Genomic DNA, 27,865 nt, shown 5'->3' with positions numbered 1-27,865 from the left:
GAATAGTATTCATAGTCCAATCTTAGATTTCAGAGTATAGAAATTAGGACTCCCTTAGATGCTATAAAGGCTCTTCTATTACTATAGTTTATCGTAATAAACTTAAAACAGTTTTAAAAATATGCGATCATGTCAGGAGTAATGTTTTTACAGTTTACAATACAAGTAATAATTATTTTTGTATACTTAATAATACTTTTTAATTCCTTATTCACAGTATCTTTACGATTTATAAATCAATGTAATAATTGATTTTTTTAATTATTAGTTTAATAAATATTACATATTTTTATTAATTTATGAGTTTTCGTATTATAGATACAAATTTTTTTATTTTGTTTGCAGTTTTGTCAAACCGTACAGACTACACTGATGTTACATTTAAATATGGCGTCACATTCTGGATAAAAATTTGATTGGCTGTCTGTTCTTCGGCCGGCCATTATGCGCAATGCTACACCTTGTATTCTTCCACCATGGTTCTGCATGGTTCTCCCATTCAGCGAACTTGGCCACGTGCGGAACATTTTTCGCTGCCACTTTTCTTCTCTCCACGCTATCTAGATCTCCTTACTATTACTTCGTGCCCTTTGATCCGTTTTATACATGTTCTAACCGCATTATACGCTTTCATACGTAGGAAATGTAGAAAAGTACTCGCAGCGCCAAAATGCCCAACCCTGAACAGAATGATGTGAGTATGCTCCTAAACACAGTAACGAGTGAACCGGTACATGAAACGTTTCTTCGTGTTGCACGAATTGTTTAACTACTCGTGCACTCAGGCGTTAAAGAGAAAAAAGAGAAAGAATAACGTTTTTAAATTTTGATACGAGTTCTGACGTAAATTTTTTATTTGTTTCAGTTTTTGCAGTCCTTGGGTGCACCTCACGTCGACTCTTTCAATTATATGTTAGAAGAAGGTCTCTGCGAAAGTATAAGAGACAATGCGCCAGTATATTTAACTCTTCCTAACGGTGACAAAGTAGTCCTCCAGTTGGACGATGTGCGTATTGAACATCCTACAGTACCTCTCAATACAATCGGTGTAAAGAATCACAAAATATACCCGACAGAGTGTCGGCAGAGGGGTGCTACTTACAAGGGTAATATAACGGTGAGGCTCAGGTGGTTCATCAATGATCAAGAACAGGAATCCCTGGAGAAAGATTTAGGAGAGATCCCAATTATGGTTAAGGTAAACTTGAAATGTGATTGACTGCAAAGGATAAAAATTCAAGATGAATCTGAATTGAATACATTCCTATACTTTGCCTCTCTGAATTTAATCATAGAGTCTTGTTTTTTTTTTATTTGGAAGCTTACCTTCTGATGAAAATCTTCTGTTCGTGCCAAATTGGAATTTATATTGAGATGCATGGTACATTTACAGTCTAATCGATGTCATCTTAACAAAATGAGCCCTAAGAACTTAATTGCTCACGGTGAGCACGAACAAGAGTGGGGTGGATATTTTATAATCAGAGGATTGGAGCGGCTCGTGCGTATATTGGTAATGACTCGGCGGAACTATCCTATCGCAGTCCAGAGGCCAACCTGGAAATCTTCTGGCGAAGAGTTCAGCGATCTGGGTATTTTTTTGAGGAGCGTTCGGGATGACAATACCACCGCTGTGCGCATCTTATTTATCTTATAATTAATAGTTTCCTTTCTGATTAATTTTTGGTCTCACATTTTTCGTCAATCTATTCTCTGCAGATCAACGTACTGCACTTTGTGACCGATGGAAGTGTAAAGCTATCATTCGCCTACAAAAAGGCCACGTATTACGTTCCGCTGATACTGATGTTGAAGTGCCTGAGGGACGTGATCGACGTATATATCTACAAGACCTTGCTCGCTGGATGCGAGGATGATCACTATTACAACAACAACATCAAGAATATGATGCTCAAACTGCACGAGGAGAATCTACACTGGCACAAGGAGTGTAAAGCATACGTGGGAAAGTTTTTCAAAGTCAAGTTCACCGAACTGCCCTCGGACGCGTCTGACATAGACGTTTGTGATTACATTATTAAGTAGGTTTGAATTTCACCATTTCAGTCATCAAGTTTACTGGCTGTTCCTCATTTCACTCGCCGTATTTCATATTTCTCTGCCCAGGCATTGCGTCTTCGTTCATCTCGACGACCCCGTGGACAAGTTCAACCTGCTCGTATTCATGACGAAAAAGTTATTTTCCCTGGCCGGTAACAAGTGCGCCGTCGAGGGCATGGATTGCGTGATGATGCACGAGTGTCTGCTGGGTGGGCATCTGTATCTGCAGGTCCTCAAAGAGAAGCTCTCCTCGTGGCTGACCGGACTCAAGATGTACATCCTCAAACGCGCTACCAGCGCTGGGAACCGATACGCCTTGACTATGCGTGAGTATTCCACTCGTAGCTCTCGCGTTCGAGTCGAGTACAATAATGGATAACGTATTTGTCTACGCGTTTGTTCAGAGGAGATGCTGAACGTTACCAAGTACAAGAGCAACGTCGGCGCGCAAATGGAGTACTTCCTGTCCACTGGAAATATAAAGTCGTCCACCGGTCTGGGCCTCATGCAAACTTCTGGCCTCACGATCATCGTGGAGAACATCAACAGGATGCGTTACATGAGTCACTTCCGTGCGATACATCGGGGCGCGTTCTTCCAGGAAATGAGGACCACCGAAGCCAGAAGGCTGCAGCCAGATGCGTGGGGTAATTTAAGAAGCTTTGCAACTTTTAGAAATCTAAGAAAAATTAGCCAATCTATTAGAGCTTCTTGTAACGCTGGTTGTCACTGTAATAACACTGTTCAACAAAAAATCACTTTTTTTCGAACACCGGAACGAGACTAGTCGTTTCTTATAGTTTTTTGGATGCTGAACACGGATCCGGTTTCCAAATTGCTCCATCACGTCACAATTTTGAGAAATTTGCACTTAAAGGTACAAAAAAGGGCTATTTTGACGAACTTCATCATATTATAGCTACAAAATGTGACGTGCTGGAGAAGTTTAATTACAATGAAAATAAAGTATGTTAGTAAGACTTTCAATCCTCAAAAGGAATTTTTGGTGTCGGTTATGGTTCATAAGATATCCATGGTTATATATGGAGTATATGGGAATACAAATAACTCGGGTCAGTTTAGTTCGCGTCTTGCCGCTAGATGTTGCCCTGTGATACATACTCGCATTTAAAAATCATGAACCGAGAGTATATATAAATGTTCTTAACTTGGAAGCATCCTGCTTTTACAGCTTAAAAGTTAATTATATTAGATAAATGGCACTTAGCAGAAAAACATTTTAGTTATTTACGACGTAACAAACAATTAAACACACAACGTTACATATATTTCGTATTCAGCGACTTAAAAAACACTTAAGTTTAAGGGAACATAATTGAAAGATAATTGTCAATGACCTAAGTCACAGTTAACTTCTCTAACAATACACCTCATATTTAACCATAAATATCTTATAAACCATAACCGACACCAAAAATTCCTTTTGAGGATTGAAAGTCTTACTAACATACTTTATTTTCATTGTAATTAAACATCTCCAGCACGTCACATTTTGTAGCTATAATATGATGCAATTCGTCAAAATAGCCCTTTTGCATCTTTAATTGCAAATTTCTCAAAATTGTGACGTGATGGAGCAATTTGGAAACCGGATTCCTGTTCAGCATCCAAAAAACTATAAGAAACGACTAGTCTCGTTCCGGTGTATTTTGTTTGTTGAACTGTGTAATAGATGATAATCGTAATTCGCAGGATTTATCTGCCCTATCCACACACCTGACGGTGCACCATGCGGTTTGCTCAATCACTTGACGATAAACTGCATCGTGACGAAGCATCCGTGTGCGAAACTGAAAGCCGCACTGCCCACGGTGCTGATAGACCTGGGAATGATGCCGCTGTCGATCGCGGATGATTGGAAGAACTCGTACACCGTGATGCTGGACGGAAAGTTGATCGGTCTGATCGAGGACAAGATTATCAATAAAGTAGTTTACAAGATGAGGATGCTCAAGATAGAGGGCAAGGAAGTGAGTGAACGCTCAATGTCCTTTTAAACAGACTTGAGCTAGCTGTTACGTACGTGTTGCCTCACGCGTTTCTTTCCTCTTCAGGTACCGTCGACACTGGAGATCGCGCTGGTGCCGAAGAAGACGGTCCCGGCTCAGTACCCGGGATTGTTCCTGTTCACCAATGCGGCCAGGATGATGAGGCCGGTGATAAACCTAGCCGCGCAGAAGACTGAACTTATCGGAACGTTCGAGCAGATCTACATGGATATCTGCGTGATTCCTGAAGAAGCATATGAAGGCGTAAATATATGTTATATACAGGGTGTTTCCTCTAACTCTAGCACTTAGAATATCTCTGCTTCCTTTGATGATATGAAAAAAGTCAAAGGACGAAAATTGTTCGATTCAAAGAGACTAGTACTCTGGTAAGAAAATTATTTTTCTTAATGTGACCTTTCACAAGATATCAAGGTCATGAACATTTTTTTAAATGAGATGGTATATTTTCCTTAACGAAATGTAAACGAAATGATGTAGCTTGTAAAAAAACAAATTCAACCATACAGAATATGTTGACCTTCAAATGACTTTGAACCACAAAAATCACGTTTAGGAAAAGAAACTCTATTGTATGTATAACTACAAAGATACGCCTTTTTTACAGATGTTCGAAATGATCACCGTTTACTTCCATACACTTTCGAATTCGATGAATAAACGATTGTTTTACGTTTTTGAGAGATTCCGGAGTAATTGCGGTGCACGCACGCTGAATTCTTTCTCGCATATCAAGTTTATCGCGATATTCCGACAGTTATACATACAATAAATAGAGTTTCTTTTCCTAAACGTGATTTTTGTGGTTCAAAGTCATTTGAAGGTCAACATATTCTGTATGGTTGAATTTGTTTTTTTACAAGCTACATCATTTCGTTAAGGAAAATATACCATCTCATTTAAAAAAATGTTCATGACCTTGATATCTTGTGAAAGGTCACATTAAGAAAAATAATTTTCTTACCAGAGTACTAGTCTCTTTGAATCGAACAATTTTCGTCCTTTCACTTTTTTCATATCATCAAAGGAAGCAGAGATATTCTAAGTGCTACAGTTAGAGGAAACACCCTGTATAAAATTCTTTATAATAATCTTCATTACTCATTTTCTAATGAGAAATTTTTTTTGTTAGTTAACGACTCATCAAGAAGTGAGTCAGACAGCCATTTTCAGCAATTTGGCCAATCTGATCCCGCTGCCGGACTGTAATCAAAGTCCGAGGAACATGTACCAGTGTCAGGTAGGTTTCTCCACGTTTAGGAAGGCGGTTAATGCGTTTAATATCCATGCTTGGTTCGTACAAATATATATATTTTGCAGATGGGGAAACAAACAATGGGCACACCGTGTCACAACTGGCAGCAGCAGTCGCAAACGAAATTGTACAGATTGCAGACGCCCGCCACGCCGCTTTTCAGGCCGGTGCATTACGACAAGATCAAGATGGACGATTTCCCGATGGGCACCAACGCCATAATCGCCGTTATCTCCTACACTGTGAGTCTTCTGTTATTTTATTTTGCTGCAGAGATCCCGATTTCATGCTTTGCTCACGGTTCCGTATTGCTGATACACAGGGATACGATATGGAAGACGCGATGGTCATCAATAAGTCATCGTTCGAACGCGGTTTCGGCCACGGAACGGTCTACAAGTCCGAGTTCGTCGACTTGAACGATAAGAAGAGCTACTTCGCGCGCGATCCGACCAAGCCCGACCTCGCGAAAACGCTGGACGTTGACGGTTTGCCTATGCCGGGTGCCAGGATCAAAGAGAACGATGCGTACTATTGGTTAGCAATTTTTCGGTATTTTTTTGGAAATTATCAAGCTGCACGCACGCTTGATTTTGGGAATTAATTGATGCTTCTTGCTCTCTCCTTCCAGTTATTACGATGCCGACAAATCCCGTTACGTTATTGGAAAATACAAGAGCACGGAAAATACTTACGTCGACAGTGTGAAGTTGTGCGGCACATTAAACGCTCAGGAAGTCCAAAGAGCATGCATCACATTCCGTGTTCCTGTAAGTGTACAATCATTCATGCTTTTTCTTGTTCCTTTTTTAAAATAAATCTCTCGCTGTTTTCCCAACGTGCCGACATTTTCAGAGGAATCCCACCGTTGGAGATAAATTCGCGTCGAGAGCGGGACAGAAAGGAATCCTCTCGCGGCTGTATCCCGTCGAGGATCTGCCGTTCACCGAAACCGGCATGGTTCCCGACATCATATTCAATCCTCACGGTTTCCCGAGTCGTATGACGATCGGTAAGCTGAAGTTATTTAAAGTTCAGCATGAAAATTTAATAATGTGCTCCGCGATAACATATCCACGAGTCTCGAATCGCTTCAATCATTTTTGGTGTTAAAAATAAAAAAACTGAAAATATAGATTCCGAGACAATAACGTAGCTGCAATCCCGATTTCAACTGTAACGAAACAATTCTGTCGTCGCAGCTATGATGTACGAAGTAATGGCCGGCAAATCGGCGGCTGTGCACGGCCTGATTCACGACGCAACGCCCTTCAAGTTCGACGAGGAGAACATGGCCGTGGACTATTTCGGGAAATTGTTGGAACTCGGCGGTTACAATTACTACGGCACTGAGAGAATGTACTCGGGCATATACGGCAACGAGATGACTGCCAGCATCTTCTTCGGCATCGTCCATTATCAAAGATTGCGGCACATGGTCTCCGATAAGTGGCAGGTAACTGGCTTCCAATTTTTTTCTGTTACGCGATTATCGAGCATCTCTTCGCATCCGTGGAATCTGATTTAACGAAACCTCGTTTTTTGTTTTTTACTATGACAAGAGCAAGATAAGCACGAATATTGTTATATTTTTAGGTGAGAAGTACTGGACCCGTGGACATCCTGACGAGACAGCCGATTAAGGGTCGCCGACGCGGCGGTGGCGTGCGATTCGGAGAGATGGAACGTGACGCTCTGATCTCTCACGGCTGCTCGTATCTTCTCCAGGATCGTCTCTTCCACTGTTCCGACAAAATAACGGTAAGCGAATTCTCACTTTCCTCAACGTATTATCTAACAAATAATAAGTGTACTGCACTCTATATAGTTCATTGCTGGTTATAATAAATAATATTTTTGCAGACTTTAGCATGTACCAAGTGCGGCTCGCTGCTCGGCCCGGAAATAGTCGCCGAGAGATATTATCAGCACAAAAAGTGCCGCCTGTGCGGTGCCGACTCCTCCGTACGCGAGATCGAAATACCGTACATCTTCAGATTTCTGTTGATACAGCTTGCGTCTTGCAACATTAACATTAAATTGAATTTCACGCGCAAGTGATCGCGGAATACGTGCAAGATGTAAGACACACACACACACATATGTGTATATATATCACGTTGTACAGCTCTTTTCAATAAAACGACATTTTATTTTCTAACATTTCAGAACAAATTTATTTATAGCAGGCTTAAAGTTTTACGCATGACGAGCTCCGATTATGCCGGCGCCCGGCTACTCTTGCCTTACGATTTAAAACGATATATTTATACAAGTACTGTACACACAATCCGATCAATAATTATGTTACAAAATTACATTGCACGAGAAGAGATAGTGGATTCGACTGTACCTTCTTTCTTTTTTTTTTACACAGGATCAAAAGGAATGTAAGTGTCTCGAATTACGCGTGCGGAATTTTACGCAAGCGGATGTAGATTACATTACGTGAACTAATAATACTCTCGTATCCCGTTCGGAAAATTCGAATAGTTGTCGAGTAACTTCGACAAGTTGGACGAACGTTCAGGCCTTCGCCGGCACTTGTGCTCCAGGCTTGTTGGTGGGCGCTCCGGATGCGTTAGTTTGTTCCTTCTCCAATTGTTTCCCGAGATACTCCCTGAAAGGTGAAAAGGTAAGACACCTTACATAATTGTATTAGGTGAAGTGTGTCCAGAAAATTATCGAATTCTCATCAACGACTTCAATGCACTTGAATGATATCGGACAAAAGTACGAAGAGCACTGTTCTCTGACCCACCAATTATGCACCATGAGCTTCTGCACTGCGAGAAGGGCCTCGTATCTGACATTCGGATCCTCGTGCCCGAGAAGCTGCATCACGCGCTGCTTGCCGCCGAGCTGTTCGATTATGCTGAAAAACGGGTCGTTATTTCAAATAAATTGCAGTCGAGCAGATAGTTTCATCGTCATCGAGATGACGAGATGACAAATATGTAGGGGGACCCATAAGAGGGATGCACTGCTCTACGTATGGATTAACGTACTGCTTGCCGCGCGGGTAATGCCGCACGTATTCGCCTATGTCGAAGCTGGCCACGCTGAGGACGAGCGGGTCTTTACTGGTCTCCAGCAGGTGCACCAGGATCCGCAGCAGCTCGTAATTCTTCTCGTTGAGGCGGCTGGCGTTCTCGCGCCAGAACTTGCCCGACTTGTGAACGGGCGACCACTCGAGGCGGCCGGATTTCACCTCCGTCGAGTACTCGTCGAACGAGCTGAGATCCTGCACGGACGCCTGCAGCTTGTCGTTGAGGAACTCGATGTCGTCGGTGATGTCCTCGTCGTCGAATTTACGCTGGCACAGTATGGAGAGCTGCTTCAGCACCTTGCACTGCACCATGGCGATGCAGTGCTCCTTGGCGACCTGGCCGTCCTCCACTTTCTCGATCAAGTTCTACGTTTGCGTTGGGAAGAGAAACGTGAACGATCGAAGAATAATATTAGGGGTGTGATTTAGTTTTGAGGGTTTTTTGGCTCAAAAACGCATGTATTTAAATATGATAATGAATGAATACCTTAATCAAAATATTTTCCTTCCTTTTCTATAACTTTTTCCCATCTTTCTGGCAAGAGATCGATTCCACCACGATAAAATCACTCTTCTTTTCAGTCGATCCATTCGTCGACGAATTTTCGCACTTCTTCCAAATTATCAAAGTGTGTATCCTCTAAAGCGTGTTGCATCCACCGGAACAAATAATAATCGCATGGAGCAATGTCCGGAGAAGACTTGCCATTCAAGCTCTAATAGTGTTTCTTTCACTGATAACGCAACGTCAGGTCGAGCGTTGTCACGAAGAAGAATCACTTTCCGTCGTTTACTCGCAATTGCTGGTCGTTTTTCGTCCAATGCTTGCTTCAACTTGTACAATTGGTGTCGATAACGATCAGCCGTGACAGTCTCATGCGGATTTAACAGCTCATAGTACACTATCCCACCAAATACAGAGCATTACTTTTCAACCGTGAATATTGCGTCTCGGAGTGGATGTTGATGGTTCGCCTGGATCCACCCCTGATTTTCTGCGTTTCGGATTATCAAAATAGATCCACTTTTCATCCCCAGTAACAATCCGAGACACAAGACTCTTCTTTTTTTGCCTGGCGATCAACGAAATGCAAATGTTCAACCGGTTCGCAATGGCACTTTCCGATAATTCATGTCGAACCCATTTCCCTTCTTTCTGAATTTTTCCCATTTCATGTAAATGTTTGGTAACTGTTGTACGATCAACATTTAATGCTCTGGCAAGTTCTGAAGTGGATTGTGTTGGATTTTCGTGCAATAATGCTTGCAAATCTGCATTTTCAAGCTTTCTTGGTTGTCCCGAGCGTTCTTTGTCCTTCACATCAGTATGACCACTTTTAAAGCGTCTAAACCAGTATTCACGCGTCTTAATTGATGGGGCAGAATCACCATACGTTTCCACAAGAATTCTATAACCGTCAGCCGCAGTTTTCTTTTGATTAAAAAACAAAAGCAACGCATGTGGAAAATGCTGTTTCGGAAGTTGCATTTTTACGATGATATAAACACGACTGTTATTGCATCTATTGCTACAATGCTACTAAATGTCATGGATAATGTCAACACTGTAAGAAACAACAGTTATCGGAAACAGCTATTGGAACAAACTGACACTACAGCCATCTGTTGCAAAACCCTCAAAACTAAATCACACTCCTAATAAATAATTTTATTAAGTTCGACGCCACTTGCTCTCCAACGTCTCCCGACTTACCCTGAACACGGCGAGTATGATGCGCGTTACTTTCTCCTTGACGGAGTCGCTGAGTATATCGGCGAGGATGGGTATAACGTTGAATCTGCAACGTAACGCGCGAGTTGTCACGTGAACGCAGTGCTATACCGCGTATTACGCGGGTATCTTCGATAAATTTCCTACTCACTTGTTCATTTTCTCCGCCAAGAGAGGATTGAAGGTAAGTACCCACAGGCAGAAAATAAGCTGATATTGCACTTGGAAGTTTACCCTACCGGACAGGACGCTGAGGAGGGTCGAAATCCCGTCGACCGACACGAATGCGAAGCGATACTCGTCTATGCGGAGCATCATTTGCAGGCATCGCGCCACCGACTGGATGTATTCGTTGTTCTAAACGAGGTAAATAAAATGTATATATATTTTATATATATATTCCTCAAATATGCGTGAAGGAAAAGATGAGAAACAAAAACAATAAAGAAACGAATTTACTTGCAATTCAAAAGACGAGCATTTAATCGATGTGTCGCTACATGCAAAAAGTAATAGAGTAGCAAAGTAAAAAATTCGATAAAAATGAGGATCCGGCGCCTTTTGAGAGAGAGAAAATTGGATTTTCTAGATTCCACGAATCGGCTGAGAGTTTTTAAGGAATTTGCATACATGAGTCTCACATTCGCATGGCTCTCGTGAAGCATAGATCATGCATCTTTCGTAAATCAAAATTTGCCAGTCGGTTGTCCCGAGCGCAAGATATTCCTGACACTTGAAATACGGGGAAGCTCCCCGTTGAATTGTCCTATCGGTAGCCCGCTCGTTGGTAGAGTAAAAAAGGTTCAAAGATGTATCTCACGATTCATTCAAGGTAACGATTAATATTAATGTGATTAGTCGTTACAAAACCAACCGGGTTGAGCAATTCGTGCAGTTCGTTAGCCTCCTTGGCCTGCTCCGCAGCAGTCTCCTGCTCTAGTCCTGCATGCAAGCCCGTGTGATCCTCAAGGGCATCAAACTAAAATCCCATTTCATCTCTTTTATCTATTTACAGGTTCTACAGCAATTCAAGAGGAATCTTTTGTGCGAAGCAAAGAATCTAGAGGGCAATTTGCCAGATTTTCGGGTTAGTCATGTTTGCGCCTAATTTATGCATTGCTGTAGACTTATATTATACAGATTTTATCATTTCGGTCATATCGTAGCGACCGCTAGAGCTGCCACCCATTGGATTAGTAACGTCGCAAGTGTTATCCACAGACCGGCGATACCTCTACACATTTGATGAGTTATAATTATGCGTGAAGCAGTATATTATTTATATTAAGGTGTTAGTATGTTGAATTAAGTTAAAGCATTGACAGTTTTAATGAAGACAGTCACGTCCTTCCGCTCATTGAGATTGAAATGGAAATTGAATATTAATTTCTCAGACGCATGACCATTCCTGTAGAAACCACAGCCGAATAAGAGCCAAGACAACTAAATTTACCGGACACTACATCCCATTGCATGCAGTACGCACCTTAGGAAACATTTTTTAAATTAAACTAAAGGACAAAGCAGTAGCGCAAGTCATGTAGTCATGTAGATAACTACGAAGCAACTAATACTGTATCAAACTTTAATCACAGATTAAAAAGAATTGCACCGCAAGCAAATTTTTCCTCAGAGAAAGAGTTTTAATAAAAAAGACATAATTATATAGAATTATATAGAAAGTTTTCAAAACCAGATTTATGTGAAATAATGAGATTTAAAAAATAAAGCAATCCAGGTAGTTTGCATAGTAATGTAACTTTAAATCATGCAGCGTGTGTATCTAATATTCTAAAATAAAAATGGATACAACTAAGGCATGTCGAATCTTACAGAAAGCTTTCGACCGACCGATTTGCAAGTTGCATGCGGTTGAATTCGCTAAAGTAAACTCACGCTGAGTTTCAACTGATCCTTGAGCCAAGTCAAGTAGAACTGCAGATCGGTCTTCTCCATGAGATCGTGGCTCCAGCAGGCCAGCTTGGCTATAATGCGCGACGTCATGTTCATTATGAAGCCGTCTTGCCGATTCAACAGATTGAGGAACGGCCCCCAAACGGACTCTCGTTTACGCGTGGAATGCTCGCGGAAGATTTCTACGCGATTGCGATCCTCCTGCACGAAAAGGCGTCACGTTAATTTCAGTTAATGAATGGAACATCGAGGAAAAAAAAATTTCAGCCGTCCAAGTGAAAGGGAAAGAGGTGATGACGTACCTGCAGCATGTCATCAATCATCGTCAGGATATACTGGATTGTCTGATCCTTGGAGACATGACCGAGCAGATTGAGAAACGTTTTAGCCGCTTGATGTGGATTCTCCTTCAGCTTGTTCTCCCTGGCTTTCGTGTCGCTCGTGTCAAAGGCTGCTATAAAGTCATAGTCCTCTTTCGATATCATCTGCGATCTGGAAACATCAAACTTTGGAACGTCCATTTGCGATAATTCCACATTAAGCTTCCACGTTGAATCTCTCATCCGATTTCTGTTATTAAATCTGTCAAGAATAATTCGTAAAGGCACTCACTGCAAGTACGACTGCCAGTTGATTCGCTGATTCCTAATGTCAGCTGCCTGCTGCTGCAGAACGCTCGTAGCTGCCAGCATATCTGCAAAGTCACACACACAGATCAACATTTAAAGATCGGCCGACAGGACGACAGGTGGTGAAACGATCCCTGTATGAATGTCATTGCCCGCAACAATTGTTAAACAAACAATAAGGAAACAGACTGCTTCGCTGGGAGGGGCATCGTCAAACGAGCACAGCAGAATCCCCGTCGCGCACGCAGGCGAGGGCGTATTTACCGATCTTCTCGTCCGGCAGCGCCGGTATAATTTGCTTGATGTTCGCTCGGTCCACCATGGTTGCTGTCGGAGTCCGACGTTGATTTACGCAGAAATAATCCTGCTCGGAAAAGGACTGATTCCCGTTCTGTCTCCGTGTCTCGTGCTCTTCGTCTCGTTCAGCTGTTCGATCACAAGACCGAGCGAGTGCCAACCTAATCCGACGGATTCAACAACTCCAATATAGGGAATTTCGTGGGCGGTGTCGCCGCTCGCGCATTCCGCGACTTGAGATTGATGTGCGCGCGAAATGGCGCACTGGATTTCAATGAATAAATGTAAAACTGATAATAAATATAAATAAAAATAAATTAATTAATGTAAAAATAGAAATAAAATGATCACTCGTGGGATACTTGGTAATGAGACGGCAATTATTCTAAAAAAAAGGAATATATAGCCGATTTATACGACTATAATCCACCAACCTATCTAATTATTACGTATCATTTTCGGGGGATGGGAAAATTTATAATATTATCGCCACGCCGCACAGTGGGGAATTTTGTCAAAAAGCTGGTCAAAAATCGAAAAATGAAGTTTCGAGTTAGGGTCTATTGTCCTTGAGAATCGATAAAGGATTGTTTCCTGGATAGAATCCCGTTGCCCTTAGTCCCCTTCTATTTTAAGTCGAGCAGGTATGTCAGTTGAAAGTAGGCCTTTATGGGCGACACACGTTTCTCACTCATTGCGTGAATATTTTCATTGAACTTTGAGTGTTAATAACTTTGTAAATAAAAGTGATAATCAAGTTCTGCAAAATGGATGCTCTTCCTGGAGGATTGTAGAAGATTTTTCTTATTTACATTTTTGAAATAACGCTTGTCGTGTTTGTTTTACGACACATAACGATAGTCCGACAAAGTTGATATTTTCCTAAATTAATATTTACTTCGTGTAGACTTTAGTTGCAGATCCCGCTAGATCCCGCGTTCTTTTCTTTTTCATCTTGTAGTCTATACTATTAGCAACTAAAATTCACAATAATTAGCTGTTACTCTTGTTATAAGCTTATTACAACCACCTTATTACTTTTCTCGATATATCTCGAAAAGTATTCGAAATATCAAAAAATGTTTTATACAAAAGTTTCATGGTAAAAACGCCCGTATTTAATGAAGTTAATAAAATTTTTGAAAAACAATTGTTTACATAAATTTTTTAAAAAATTATTTAAAAAAATTTTTATTGATGTCATTAAATAGAGACATTTGTACCATGAAATTTTTGTATAAAAATTTTGTATTTTTTTTTTATTTTTTTTTAAACTTATAAAAATAAACTCTACCCTGCACCATTATTAAGTCTAACATTATTTTTCCAGACATTCTCGAATCTGATTCGTAATCGGCAACCCCAAACATTCATTGATATCGATATTGATGAGTATTTCATGGTTCGCTACACTATATTAAGACCGCCATTGTGTTTTTGCAAATTTACATATTGGATTCGTGATCAGCAACCTCGAAAACATAAGTCTACCAAGTTTTGTGCAAATCTGATGATTCCTCGATTTATGGCCACGTTTCAGCGAAAATTCCCCACTGTGCGCCGTGCGCACGGAACTCGTTTGCATTCAGCGCGAGCAAATCGGCCGCCCTAAATCTAAAATAATCAGAAGGCGTGAGTTGCAAAATGATATCATTACTTTTAATTAATAAAAACGTATTTCTTTTTCACGTAACGCGTGACAGCTTGCTCGCGTTTTAAAAGAAGAAGGTCTCCGAGTTCGACGTGACGGCGTCGTAGATGAAAGTGTTGTGAACGGGCTTGTATTGATTCGTGATCAGCTTGATGGTCTCCTGCGCCGCCAGGCCACCGAGAAACGCCGAGACCGAGTGCAATTCCGCGCCGCCGAAGCGACAGAACTCGTGCACGTAATCGTCCTTGGCCAACGGTCCGCATCCCCATTCGCTCAGCAACTTCGTGACGCACGCCTGGAACGTTTACTCGATTGAAAAACACTGATATGTAAATTATATTTGTAACATTTTGCGAGCATGAAGAGACCTTGAGCTTCACAATATCGGGCTCCACTTGATTATCGAACTCGCCGGGGTAAGAGTTGTACTCCGCTTGGAACTTGTCCACCCCTCGTAGCATGACGTAGTAGATCATCATACTCTCGGGATTCTCGAGATTTTGAACTGTAAAAGACGCCAAGTCATTTAGAATGATTACACTTCGACTGTACTTTGACCGAGTTAATGATATAAAATTGAAGATAATTATTGCGCAATTATTTTTCTGGTTTTTTTCATAATTATGGTAATAATAGTAAATTTAAATTCACATTAATTCAGATTGCAGTAAATTTTAAATTTAAACTAAAGCTTGATGATCACATCATGAATAAAATTCTAATTTATTCCTTAAATTTAAACTATCTTTATGAATTGATATATTTTTTATACATATCTCTTTGTTCGAGAAAAAACATTACCTATCACATTAGCATCGAAAACCTTGGAATCGTATTCGTCTGCGATGCAGCTTCCCCTCTCCACGTAAATATCACTGGCATGCCTGCAGAATAGCTTGACGTCTTTCTCCGAGATCGAGTCTGATGGTCGTCCCAACTGACGCAGCAACTGCAAAACGCGTCGCCATACGGCCTCCGCGTCCGTTGATGCTTGTTTGTGATAACTGATGAAATAGAAATCAAGTGTTAGTAGACAATCAAGAAATCGAGGCACACGAAAAGCTAGCCCGAATTAATGCATTAATGTCGATAATAAAATGTTATTTTTTAAAATTAATTTTAAGATATTTTATTTTCGCCGACGGATTGCACGCACATTTGTTGAAGTGTAATGTACTTCTCGGTGTCTGCGGTCATGTCGGGCAGCGCGCCCTTGAGCGGCAGGAGTCCTCCTCCCTCGTTATCAATGAAATCGCGCACCGCCTTCGTGATAATCCAGAAGGAGCTGCTCTAAAACACGTATCGATCAGTTTGAACGCGCACTTTTCTTTCCCCACACGCGGCGTGCGGCTCATGGAGATGTTTCAGACGATACCTTCGCCGTTAGATTGACGCAGCGGTCGTCATTGAAGATATTTACGACGCTGTCGGGGACATCGCTCGTTCTTACACATGTATTCACAGCCTTTATAGCCTCCTCGAAGTTCTCCTCGCTGTTGGACGAATCGTGCTCGTCGCGCCTCATGCCGTTCTTTATCGTCTCCTTGAGCCTCTCCTTGTCCTTGTAGGTCCTCGGCAGCGCGCCGTGCTCCGAAATCCACTTGCCCAGGTATTTGTACAAGAGGACCAGATACGGCACGTGACAGTGGTCCTTGAAGCTCATTTCGTCCAAGTCGATGGAGTCCAGGTGCTTCTTCAGGCTGTCGAACGGCTTGTCCAGCCGCAGATCTGGCGCTTCGTTGTCCGGATGCGTCTCCACCACCGTGTGCTCGTTTATCTGAATGCGCATGTACGCGATGAACCCTATACTCTTGCACACTATTAGAGGAATATTCAGCTCCCAGAGTCTCTGCGACAGCAGAACTAGCGTTCTGCAAAGATTTTTGCAAGGAGTTTACGTCGTTGCGGTAATACCAATGCTGAATTGCTGATTTCGTATTATAATATCGAGACCCTTACTTCTCACTTAGTGCAGTCGCCACGACCGCGGTGAAGCTGTTAAAGAAATCCGGACTATTGGACAAGATCTGTTCAGGCTCTTCGTCGATGTAATCACCCGTCACGTCTGGATTCAGCTCCAATAGCATTTGGGTAGCTACTTGCGCCCTGGACTTCCCGACGCTATCGGCTTCTAGAAAGAAGCTGGTCCGAGTCGTGCGATTATAATACATTGTACCGAACTGCAAATGTATCAGCACTCCAACGCGACGGTAACAATTAGAAACGAGCTACATACTTGGCTCCGATGTCGTCGTCAGTAATCTTCTTGCCATCGACTATCGTGAACGCTCCTATACCTGGAAGTACTAACGATTTCAGTATCTCCGTACCGAGCGCAGTAGCGTTTATCACACAGACGTGCGCCGCCTCTAACGTTGCTTGGCCATGGTCGCCCCATAATCTGTCAGTGATAAAGGGTACATGACACACAATGATTACAATGATCACAATTACCTCCTTGTCGCACGGAAAGAGAGCAAGAAAATTTCAAGAGAGGTGCGCAAGGGTAAGCATAAGAAGCAAATATCGCAATGATATGCCCCCAAAAAAGCGCGAAGCAAAATAATCAGATATTACAGGAGAACTGTCAATCTTATAACCTCAAAATACATTCTTTCGATCGCAGGGATCACGATCGTGCGTCGTACCTCAACTGCCTGTCGTACTTTCGACTTTTCTCGGACTGCTCGGGAGACTTTGACTCGGGCGATGCCATTAGAGAGACAAAATCCGAGATAACGCAGCGGCAAAAAACACTTCAAGTTGCACAACCACACACAACCACGCGACACAGCAGGACACTGCAAGTGCAAGCTGCAATCCTGCGCGCGCATGCGCGCCGACGCGCATGATGTTCGAACAACTTCACGCACATCGTGCGAGTCGTCGATTTCGCAGGTGATGATTAGATATGATTTAATTAGAAACTGACGTGGTGTTGTGTGACGGATATATTTATAGCAATGAATGAAATTAACGGTGGTTACCGGCGAGAAATTCAACAAGCTTGAAGGTTATCGGAAAATTCAAATTTTAACTAGTAATCGAATAGACAAGCGCAAGACAGAAGTTTTAATTCATTGTCGCGCGAAATAGTGAGGATCGTTCTTTTATTAGTATATATTTTTATTTTATTATTAGTATATTATAATTATATAAATAATTGTGCGTGATATCCATTCTATTAGGAGTGTGATTTAGTTTTGAGGGTTTTGCAACAGATGGCTGTAGTGTCAGTTTGTTCCAATAGCTGTTTCCGATAACTGTTGTTTCTTACAGTGTTGACATTATCCATGACATTTAGTAGCATTGTAGCAATAGATGCAATAACAGTCGTGTTTATATCATCGTAAAAATGCAACTTCCTAAACAGCATTTTCCACATGCGTTGCTTTTGTTTTTTAATCAAAAGAAAACTGCGGCTGACGGTTATAGAATTCTTGTGGAAACTTATGGTGATTCTGCCCCATCAATTAAGACGCGTGAATACTGGTTTAGACGCTTTAAAAGTGGTCATACTGATGTGAAGGACAAAGAACGCTCGGGACAACCAAGAAAGCTTGAAAATGCAGATTTGCGAGCATTATTGCACGAAAATCCAACACAATTCACTTCAGAACTTGCCAGAGCATTAAATGTTGATCGTACAACAGTTACCAAACATTTACATGAAATGGGAAAAATTCAGAAAGAAGGGAAATGGGTTCGACATGAATTATCGGAAAGTGCCATTGCGAACCGGTTGAACATTTGCATTTCGTTGATCGCCAGGCAAAAAAAGAAGAGTCTTGTGTCTCGGATTGTTACTGGGGATGAAAAGTGGATCTATTTTGATAATCCGAAACGCAGAAAATCAGGGGTGGATCCAGGCGAACCATCAACATCCACTCCGAGACGCAATATTGACGGTTGAAAAGTAATGCTCCGTATTTGGTGGGATAGTGTACTATGAGCTGTTAAATCCGCACGAGACTGTCACGGCTGATCGTTATCGACACCAATTGTACAAGTTGAAGCAAGCATTGGACGAAAAACGACCAGGAATTGCGAGTAAACGACGGAAAGTGATTCTTCTTCGTGACAACGCTCGACCTGACGTTGCGTTATCAGTGAAAGAAACACTATTAGAGCTTGAATGGCAAGTCTTCTCCGGACATTGCTCCATGCGATTATTATTTGTTCCGGTGGATGCAACACGCTTTAGAGGATACACACTTTGATAATTTGGAAGAAGTGCGAAAATTCGTCGACGAATGGATCAACTGAAAAGAAGAGTGATTTTATCGTGGTGGAATCGATCTCTTGCCAGAAAGATGGGAAAAAGTTATAGAAAAGGAAGGAAAATATTTTGATTAAGGTATTCATTCATTATCATATTTAAATACATGCGTTTTTGAGCCAAAAACCCTCAAAACTAAATCACACCCCTAATATATATATATATATATATATATTTTGATTAAGGTATTCATTCATTATCATATTTAAATACATGCGTTTTTGAGCCAAAAATCACACCCCTAATATATATATATATATATTAGGGGTGTGATTTAGTTTTGAGGGTTTTTGGCTCAAAAACGCATGTATTTAAATATGATAATGAATGAATACCTTAATCAAAATATATATATATATATATATATATATATATATATATATATTAGGGGTGTGATTTAGTTTTGAGGGTTTTTGGCTCAAAAACGCATGTATTTAAATATGATAATGAATGAATACCTTAATCAAAATATTTTCCTTCCTTTTCTATAACTTTTTCCCATCTTTCTGGCAAGAGATCGATTCCACCACGATAAAATCACTCTTCTTTTCAGTTGATCCATTCGTCGACGAATTTTCGCACTTCTTCCAAATTATCAAAGTGTATATATATATATTAGGGGTGTGATTTAGTTTTGAGGGTTTTTTGTGCTCAAAAACGCATGTATTTAAATATATATATATATATATATATATATATATCACACTCAGAGGTATCTTCAAAAGTGCCAGCACTGCTCCCGTTGCTAAGTAACTGTGCACACATCAAGGTACATACAATCCGCTGTCCTCCTCTAAACCAACGAATGATTCGCTTCTTGTTTTCGCAAGATATCGGTCAACTTTATTTCCTTCCTCGTTCCTTAATCTTTCCTTTTTTTCTTCTGTTATTTTTTCCCCTTTTTCTTTCAGGTCAAGCTGACCTGTCGATCGGCTGAATCTGCCGATGATTCACAAAATGGGCCGGCCCATACGATCGTTCGATATCGCGTGCACCACGTGCCCACGGCAGAGTCGTTATAAGGAAGCTAGCGTCGTCCGCGTTTGACAGTTCTTTCCGATCAATCGTGGCGTGCGATACGTGCCTGAGCCAAGTGGCATCATGTTCAAGACGTGAGTAATTGACAGCGAACAACATTACAATCCTCCGTCGGGCTAGTTTCTGCTCCAAGCGCAAAAACGTCGGTGCAGCCACGAGAATAAGTTGAAATAATAATTATACATCAATAATATCATGCTGTGAAATAGTGTGCTGTTATTAGCGCGAATTTTCCGTGAGTTTACGTGGTCGCGCTCACTCGGGGAGAACTTGAAGCGATCCCATGTAATTCGTGGATCGAGGAAAATACGGGACTTTGCACGTCACACATCTGAACGTAACGCGTGTCGATCATGATGTGAGTACTGGTGAAATTAATATGTTCTTTGAAAACGTCAATATCCATCTTTGCAACGTTAATGTATTGTGACATATATTTGTGACATCAATCGTCACCCATTAACTACATGAATTATTTGCCAGACGGACGAGCACGTTGTTCATGACGATTTCGTGGAAGCAAGTTAATTAGAACGTTAAAAAGTAAAGAACTTTCGAGAAATTTACCCAAGTGCTTTTATTATATAATACCCCCTTGTCGATGTCTCGCACCGCGCGTTTAACACGTTTCTCGTTTCTGTGTGAAAACATGCCGGTGAAGACACATGACTTACTTCCAGCTCCACGTAAAAAGATGGATTTGTTGTTTAAATTAGCGTTTGCAAATTTGCCCGCCTAGCTCGATCGCATGGCAAATGGGCGTAATTTTCACACGAGCACTTTGTACGTAACGACGGAGAAACTTATATAGAGCCTGCAGTGTGTATTGTCGCGACGTTCTATAGTTTGATGCGTAGCACAGTCATTTTGCATGTTGCACAATCATGTTTTCGCATTTTGCAAATTTGGTCGAATTAATTATACGAATTTGCTTGCTTCCTTTTCACCAGCAGCGAGACCTGGAATAACGCATGAAAAGAAAAACAATCCATTTCTTTTATCTTGCACGTCAAATATTTGTACGTTGTTATCGACGTTTATCGATGTACTATCCGTGTGACTTCCGCGGGTGTGACTACGTATCTCAATTATGTAAAGAACTTCGATCCAAGTGTTCCTTGAATTTCGATTGTATGCTCGCTCGTATAAGCGCGCCTCGCCGTGTGTAGGCACACTTACAGTAATCAGTACTTTGCACTTTATACACATTATACATATTGAGTTAGCGAATAACAAAGTAAACCGCGATTTTTTTACGAGACGAGGTAGCTCGTTAAACGATCGTTTAACGAGTTATATCTTCCTTGTTTTTTTTCTTTTTGCGAAAAAGAACGCAGTGGGTTAAAACAATAAATAAGATGAATCTGCGTAGGAGTCGGAGGATAACAAAGGTATTACGAATGAACCAGAAACAATTAGCGTGTCTCAACAGATTACGCCGCTAATTCGAGGCAGGCTGAAACTTATTGAATGAAATCGTTTAACCTTTGACGAGCGAATTAGGCCCACTTATCAGCTGCAAGTGCAGAGATCTCGAGTAATAGTCAAGCAGAATCCTGACCTGACCCGCAGTTAAGTAGTTGTGATCGCGTGATCCAGTGATTTTTGTTCAAAACAAGCGTGGAAATCACAATTCAGCAATCGAGCGTATTCTTAAAATGATGAATCTATTTTAGGACTATTTTTAAATCACGAAAATTTATATTTTATTATTTTTATACTTCGTTAATTTCTATTACATACGCATATTTTATTTTAGTTAATGATATAATTATTTATTTCCGTTAAATTCTCAGTACGATCAAGATCTGATGGTGATGTTTCCAATTATCCAAAACTTAGTCCAGTATACGCGACAGTCTAAATACTTTCCAACAGATTTGATTAAATTTTTATAACTTATTTTAAATTTGTTACTTTAATATGATGCACTTTAATTGATCAAAGATTATCTACCTTTATTTACCTAGCTTTTATGATGTAAGAATAAAATATTCAAATTGTGAGGTATAATTAACTATAATTGAATTGAATTGAATTTCTCTGGAAAAATCATCAGGCGATGATTCAAAAGCGTAAATTTGCTCGAATAGCGGAATCGTTAAGCGAAACAGATCGGAAGACTGCGTGATTGAAAGACCACTTGCTATATAGAGATGTAATATATACAGGGTGTCCCGGGTTTTAACCGACAAACTGCGGGAGCATATTCTACTAGTGGAAATAAGAAAAAATTCTTATATCGAGTTTGCTTAGAAATGCTTTATTACAAAGTTATAAACCAATATTCAAAAGAAATATCAGATAAGTAACAACGGATTTTTTCACAAAAATAAAAATTATCTACGCAATGATTTAGTGACGCATTTCAAAATGTTGTCCTTGCACATCGATACAAGCTAGACATCGACGTAGTACAGAATTTGTTACGGTACGACATTCCTGAAAATTTTGTTGCATCTCAGTAACTGAATTAGTAATTCGTTGCTTTAAATCTATCTGGTACTCTCCTGTTAGAAAATCTACGTTGATACTCTCGTACGGCAGCTCGTGCATTTCCGTCACAGAATCCGTACACGAAATGAATATCAGTGTATTCCTCATTTGAAAACACTTTTGGCATTCTGATAGTAATTGCTAGTTCACGCGACGATTGAAATCTAACAGCTACTGTTGTAAAAGTAACAATCATACTGAATCGTTTCAACATAGTGAACATGAATACATGTGAATACACATAACATAAACATCTTCGACCTTCCAAATTCTACACTATGTTCCGTTGTTACTTATCTGATATTTCTTTTGAATATTGGTTTATAACTTTGTAATAAAGCATTTCTAAGCAAACTCGATATAAGAATTTTTTCTTATTTCCACTAGTAGAATATGCTCCCGCAGTTTGTCGGTTAAAACCCGGGACACCCTGTATATATATATATATATACGTATAATGTACATATAGAATTAGTTTGCGCGGGAATGACTTGACCCCGCGTTGAAGCGCAATATGCTCGAAAAAGAAACGAGATTTATCGGCATTATCGCGCCAAGAATTGAGAAAACACTATTCGTCATTGTTGTTTATCAGAAAGCTTGCATTTTCTTATGCTTCCTTCGTTGAACAATAATAAGCTGATTGATTATCGTTACCGAATATTCATTTAGCAAGTGCTATAATAGTATAATATATTTCCATGTGTTACGTGGATAAACATTTGCATAAATATGTGCATAAATATTTGCATAATTCCATCAAGTACGAAGTTTCTTATGTATACCGAATCGGCGTGGTCCGAACAAAATGTGCTATAATATAATTGAAAATTATGTTTGTCCGATGATATTCTCTTTTTAATAATGCTTCAGTGATTGATACGATTGGAAAACCCGCGGAGATTGAGCTTTAAACTTTAAACGAATTATCAACATGCGACATAATTCCACAATCAGTGTCACTGATATATTAATAAAATCGATTGCATTGGCTACGAAGTGCTTTGGATCTCGGATCTCGTGATTGTAATTTGTAATATGATCATGAATTATTACATTACGACTTGAGAACTCTAGCTTTTGACTTATATTGGCTCCTCTCGTTCTTTTACTGTTTTTAACAGCGAATATATGTTACAACCCAATATATGTTACAACCAAATTAATGAAGACACTTAAAAAACACGACGAATATATGTTACATCCCAATTTATATTAACTTTTTTTTTAATTTTGAGCTTCTTATATATTTATTTTTTATTGTAAATCATTATAAAATGTTTACTTGAATATGACACGCGAGATAATAGAGTATTAAAGGTTGTTTATCTTTTTATTGAAACCGAATACTCTTGAGATCCGATAATTCACATACAACAATATAGTATTAATATCACGTATGAAGAGAAGCTTATGTAAATAATCTCTGTCTCTGATTGTCCGTTATGATTATGAAATAAATATCTGATTGTGAGATAGATGAGCAAGTTCGAGTTGTTACGGGCAAATAAAGAATAAACCACACAAGACAATGGCAATCGTGTTAACTCTCGGACGAGTTACCGAGATGTGAGAAGGCTCGAATTATCTCACGCGTGTATCGCTTTGTTTCGACACTAGAATCAAGTCAAGTGTTTTTAAATCAGAGCTGTCAAAGAGAGAGAGAGAAGTCTGTTTTTTTATAAACTTTTAAAGAAACAATAAAACCACTAGTGGATTTATTACACAAGCATGCATTTGTGTCTGCACGTATGTAGAACCGCGCGTGTAAAACGAGCGCGCTTCTTTTTGTATTTTTAAAACTTCTTTTAAAAATAAAAACAGATTACTTTCCAACAATTAAAAATAAAAAAAACGAACAGATATTAATTTCTGAAGCAATAATCGAGTTAGAGATACGTCGTAATCATTCTATTAAAGTTGAATAAACTTATGTATGTTTTAAAATGTAACTTATGTTTTTAAAGAGTTGCATAACTTTATTTTAATTAATTCTATATTCTTAGAGTGTTATGTGGCTTCTGCACCACGAGCAGCATCGCGCTGGTGTTCCTTTTCGTGATGCTGTGCGCATTGAGCGAAACCGTGAGATACCGTGCGAAGTTCATCTTCTTCATAGTAGCGAGCGCACTATCCGCGGGACTGTGGATACCGTTCATGTTGTTCCGAATCGGCAGCTGGAAGAACGCATTGTAAGTATCCGTGCGTGACGAACAAAGTCAAATTGCCGTTGGACTCCTGCGCGTGTATAATAATGCAATAAGATGCAATACAAAATTCTCCAGAGTACCGGCCATGTGCGTGGTGAGAATAGCAAAGATCATCGGAATGAATTTCCGTTTCCGCGGCAAGGAGAACATCATCAAGGACACAGGCTGTGTCGTGCTCATCAATCATCAGAGCTCACTAGACCTTTGCGGTAATTTATTATAAATTGCACATTGACTCCACATTCAAAACGTAACAGTTTAACCCTTCGTGGTCACTCGGGGTCCAAAAGACCCCAACGAAAGTTTAAGGCTTTATATCTTTCTGTTCTAAATTGAAAATTAACTTTTTACTGCCATTTACCGGTAACTTCAAGTACTCTTTTTCGGTTCTAATACTAGGTATCGCCCGCAGCGCACTAGTATAGGAAATAGCAATTATTCAAATAACATTTCCCGCGTGCTGGGGTCTTCCGAACCCCCTGTGTGACCAACTTGTAATTTGGTATCAAAAATTTGAAAAATTTTGTTTTTGTGATTTTCGCACATATTATCTGTGGAAAAACGTAAGTGCAAGTTTAAAGACCGAGTAATTTTTTTCTACAAAGGTTATAAGCATTTATTTACACTTATAGATGGCATATGATTTACGGAGTCGTGAGTTTCAAAATTCGTTGTTGAATGACATTGAAAATACAAATAATTATTAACAATACTTGTAATAATAATAATGTTCTATGTTATATAAATACCCAGATAGCAGAGAGAGTTCAAAAAGAATTCACTTGTATGTCACCAATTCTGAGTTCATTTTCACATGCAAAAAGAATTCAAAAGAATTCTAAGAACTCTTTTTGCATCTGAAAATGAACTCAGAATTGGTGACATGACAAATGAATTCTTTTTGAACTCTCTCTGCTATCTGGGTACACTTATTTTTCCATAATTGTAGATTTCATTTATCTCGAAAATGATCCACTTTAAGTCTGAAAATAAATACCTTTTTTGAAACGTGCATTATAACACTATTTTTTAAATTAAAGTATTATATCTCCACAATATGACCCTAAATTTGTATCGGAAAATAATAAAAATTTAAAAAGTTATAATTTTTTTAGTGAAAAACTCGGGTTTTCACGATTTCTAAATTCGTGAATGTTTTTAGTTATGTTACAATTAAAATTTGCATAAAAAACCTATTTCTTCTTGTTATACAAGCTTTCAAATTTATTATGTAATTTTGTAATTCAAATTGAATGAATAGTGTAAACACGGCAACCATTTAAAGTTGGTAGGGTCTATTGGACCCCATGTGACCATTACGTGATTTTCTAGAAGTGTGACCACGAAGGGTTAAGAAACCTGACCTGAAAAATAACGTTGTGTTGACCTTCAGCTTTGCATTTTTCTTATCTGGAACAAGTGGGAATTTTACATACACGCGATAAAATCGGTCGTACAGTTCTAGGTGAGCTATGGCTGACGATGAAAAATTGCTGTGTAATTTCGAAGAAGGAGATCATGTATCTGGGACCGTTCGGTCTTGCGAGTTGGCTCTGGGGAACAGTGTTTATCGACAGGAAGAATGTCGAAGAGTCTCGGCAGATTATCAACGATACGGCAGAATCGATTCGTGTAGCAAAGGTAACTGCGCAAAGTTTATTCTTCATATTGTGCACGGTATTATTATTACGATTCATATACAAAGATTATTTTAATAGAGTTGATTATTTCAACTCTTGTTCAAGTCGTTTTCAGATTATTAATCTAGCTGTGTATTGAACCGAAATTTCTGAACCTTCCAGCGGAGACTTCTTCTGTTCCCCGAGGGACATCGGCATTCCGGTAATGCATTGCTTCCCTTCAAGAAAGGTGCTTTCCACGTTGCGATCGAGTCGCAGATGCCGATTCAACCCGTCGTCGTGTCGAAATATTACTTCTTAGATGGCAAATTAAAAAGATTTTACTCAGGTAAGTGTGAAAGAAATATAATTTGATGCATACGTAGATCAATGTTTTTAATATGATTACCATTTTATTATTCTTTCAAATTATTTTAATTATTTTTATCGCGATAATATATAAGTGTAAAGGTAAATAATCTTGCAATCAAATATCAATTGTTGATATGTCATATGATTAAATTCTTTTCACATGTAATGATGATCTTCCTTCGCATTTAAAAGGAGAAAACTTTACATTTCAGGAACTAGTTACATAACAGTTCTGCCGCCTATTCCCACCGCGGGCATGACCAAGGACGATCTTCCGAAGCTCATGGAGCGAGCGTACGAAGTCATGAACAGGACTTTCGTGGAATCCACGACGGAGTGCCTCGAGGAACAAATACGAAGTTTGAAATGCGAGTGACGTGGACGAGGATGCAGAACACGCGAGCCGTAATCTGCATCGTATCTGATCGATTCAGATTGACTCGCGATTGACTGCTTCGTGAAACGATATTTTCAGGGACCGCATGTATAAATCAGCTGTATTGCAGTACAAGTTCTGTGAGCGAATTAGCTTCTCTGCAGGCTACTTCGTACACAATATGTGTACATCAAGAGCCCTTTTGGTTTTCACATTTCCAATTTGGAATTCCATGTCTCGGATCGTATTTTTCCGATCGATCGAACATCTTCGCCTCGACATTGTTATCGCGATTTAGCGTCGTATCAAAGCGACGCATTCTTCCACTGTTGCTACTAATTGTAAGATAATTATGCGTAAGGATCACAGAGCTCAAACATACAACATCGATTTGTACTTTTTATACCTCGCTGAAAGATGTAATTCGTGACCGAGTGAGTTTTTATTTCCTATAGTCGCATAAAACATGACGTACCTTGTTAACGAACCACAGGAAACCAGATGTAAAATCATGCAGTGTGTAAACTAGCTGTTCCAATACATGTTTATGTACATATTCCAGCACGTCTACACATGTACATACACGTACATAAATTATGATTATGAAGTTGTATATATTTAACGTTGTATTAAATTTTATCAACCTGAATGTTTTTTCATTAATTATACCTTAGACTGCTCCAAAGATCCTTTTCTCCGGTCCACGGGCACCCGATGTGGGCATGCTACATGTTGCCTTTCTGGGTAAAAATGTTTACGCATAAAATAGAAAAGAACAAGTGTTTTTTGTTCTAATCACATTGGATGTAATTAAATTAAGCATGAAAATTTGAACTGACAATAGAGAAATAGAGGAT

The 27,865-nt window shown here is 39.7% G+C and overlaps 3 protein-coding genes across 7 annotated transcripts; 2 read left to right on the top strand and 1 right to left on the bottom strand.

The window, feature by feature from the left end:
• Window positions 1-453: 453 nt before the first annotated feature.
• On the top strand, window positions 454-7,507 carry LOC105275041 (DNA-directed RNA polymerase I subunit RPA2). 2 transcript variants are annotated; one of them, XM_011331649.3, is made up of 16 exons: window positions 454-694; window positions 866-1,198; window positions 1,394-1,633; window positions 1,720-2,042; window positions 2,128-2,387; window positions 2,466-2,708; window positions 3,775-4,052; window positions 4,137-4,334; window positions 5,224-5,331; window positions 5,412-5,588; window positions 5,669-5,883; window positions 5,978-6,116; window positions 6,202-6,358; window positions 6,549-6,802; window positions 6,943-7,107; window positions 7,210-7,507. In XM_011331649.3, the coding sequence occupies exons 1-16, from the start codon at window positions 671-673 to the stop codon at window positions 7,405-7,407; spliced, it is 3,312 nt and encodes a 1,103-aa protein (XP_011329951.1). In that variant the 5' UTR covers window positions 454-670; the 3' UTR covers window positions 7,408-7,507. The 2 variants fall into 2 exon arrangements, with proteins under 2 accessions (XP_011329951.1, XP_011329952.1); XM_011331650.3 differs by lacking the exon at window positions 454-694 and having other exon boundaries at window positions 885-1,006; window positions 1,077-1,198.
• On the bottom strand, window positions 7,495-17,427 carry LOC105275040. The gene is made up of 18 exons (XM_026972080.1): window positions 17,267-17,427; window positions 16,855-17,019; window positions 16,578-16,760; window positions 15,994-16,489; window positions 15,775-15,908; window positions 15,420-15,622; window positions 14,987-15,123; window positions 14,688-14,913; window positions 13,866-13,944; window positions 12,935-13,143; window positions 12,654-12,735; window positions 12,344-12,533; window positions 12,024-12,242; window positions 10,279-10,484; window positions 10,110-10,194; window positions 8,355-8,761; window positions 8,108-8,221; window positions 7,495-7,966 (listed from the first exon to the last, which is right to left on the bottom strand). Exons 1-18 carry the CDS (start codon window positions 17,332-17,334, stop codon window positions 7,873-7,875), a joined length of 3,297 nt encoding a protein of 1,098 aa, XP_026827881.1. The 5' UTR covers window positions 17,335-17,427; the 3' UTR covers window positions 7,495-7,872.
• Window positions 17,428-17,454: 27 nt separating this feature from the next.
• On the top strand, window positions 17,455-27,655 carry LOC105275043 (1-acyl-sn-glycerol-3-phosphate acyltransferase alpha). Of its 4 annotated transcripts, none has more exons than XM_026971954.1 (6): window positions 17,455-17,516; window positions 24,438-24,623; window positions 24,717-24,850; window positions 26,101-26,282; window positions 26,444-26,609; window positions 26,845-27,655. In XM_026971954.1, exons 1-6 carry the CDS (start codon window positions 17,467-17,469, stop codon window positions 27,006-27,008), a joined length of 882 nt encoding a protein of 293 aa, XP_026827755.1. In that variant the 5' UTR covers window positions 17,455-17,466; the 3' UTR covers window positions 27,009-27,655. The 4 variants fall into 4 exon arrangements, with proteins under 4 accessions (XP_026827755.1, XP_011329954.2, XP_011329955.2 ...); XM_011331652.3 differs by lacking the exon at window positions 17,455-17,516 and adding an exon at window positions 19,794-20,009; XM_011331653.3 differs by lacking the exon at window positions 17,455-17,516 and adding an exon at window positions 19,795-20,293.
• The last annotated feature ends 210 nt before the right edge of the window (window positions 27,656-27,865 follow it).

This window comes from Ooceraea biroi, chromosome 8, assembly GCF_003672135.1.
Source record: "Ooceraea biroi isolate clonal line C1 chromosome 8, Obir_v5.4, whole genome shotgun sequence".
NCBI classification, from domain to species: domain Eukaryota; kingdom Metazoa; phylum Arthropoda; class Insecta; order Hymenoptera; family Formicidae; genus Ooceraea; species Ooceraea biroi.
Note: the sequence above shows the minus strand (reverse complement) of the source record. Positions and strands in the feature narration are given on the sequence as shown.

Bases quoted from the DNA above. Each gene is read 5' to 3' on its own strand.
- LOC105275041 (XM_011331649.3), top strand. From the start codon at position 671: ATGCCCAACCCTGAACAGAATGAT. The intron at 6,359-6,548 runs GTAAGCTGAAGT...CTGTCGTCGCAG, and splicing joins CCCGAGTCGTATGACGATCG to CTATGATGTACGAAGTAATG. The intron at 6,803-6,942 runs GTAACTGGCTTC...TTATATTTTTAG, and splicing joins TGGTCTCCGATAAGTGGCAG to GTGAGAAGTACTGGACCCGT.
- LOC105275040 (XM_026972080.1), bottom strand. From the start codon at position 17,334: ATGGCATCGCCCGAGTCAAAGTCTCCCGAGCAGTCCGAGAAAAGTCGA. The intron at 13,945-14,687 runs TTTAAAACGCGA...TGTGAATTTTAG, and splicing joins GAACTCGGAGACCTTCTTCT to TTGCTAATAGTATAGACTAC. The intron at 13,144-13,865 runs GTAAATATTAAT...TTGGAGTTGTTG, and splicing joins GCAACTAAAGTCTACACGAA to AATCCGTCGGATTAGGTTGG.
- LOC105275043 (XM_026971954.1), top strand. From the start codon at position 17,467: ATGATGTTCGAACAACTTCACGCACATCGTGCGAGTCGTCGATTTCGC. The intron at 24,624-24,716 runs GTAAGTATCCGT...AAAATTCTCCAG, and splicing joins GGCAGCTGGAAGAACGCATT to AGTACCGGCCATGTGCGTGG. The intron at 26,283-26,443 runs GTAACTGCGCAA...TGAACCTTCCAG, and splicing joins AATCGATTCGTGTAGCAAAG to CGGAGACTTCTTCTGTTCCC.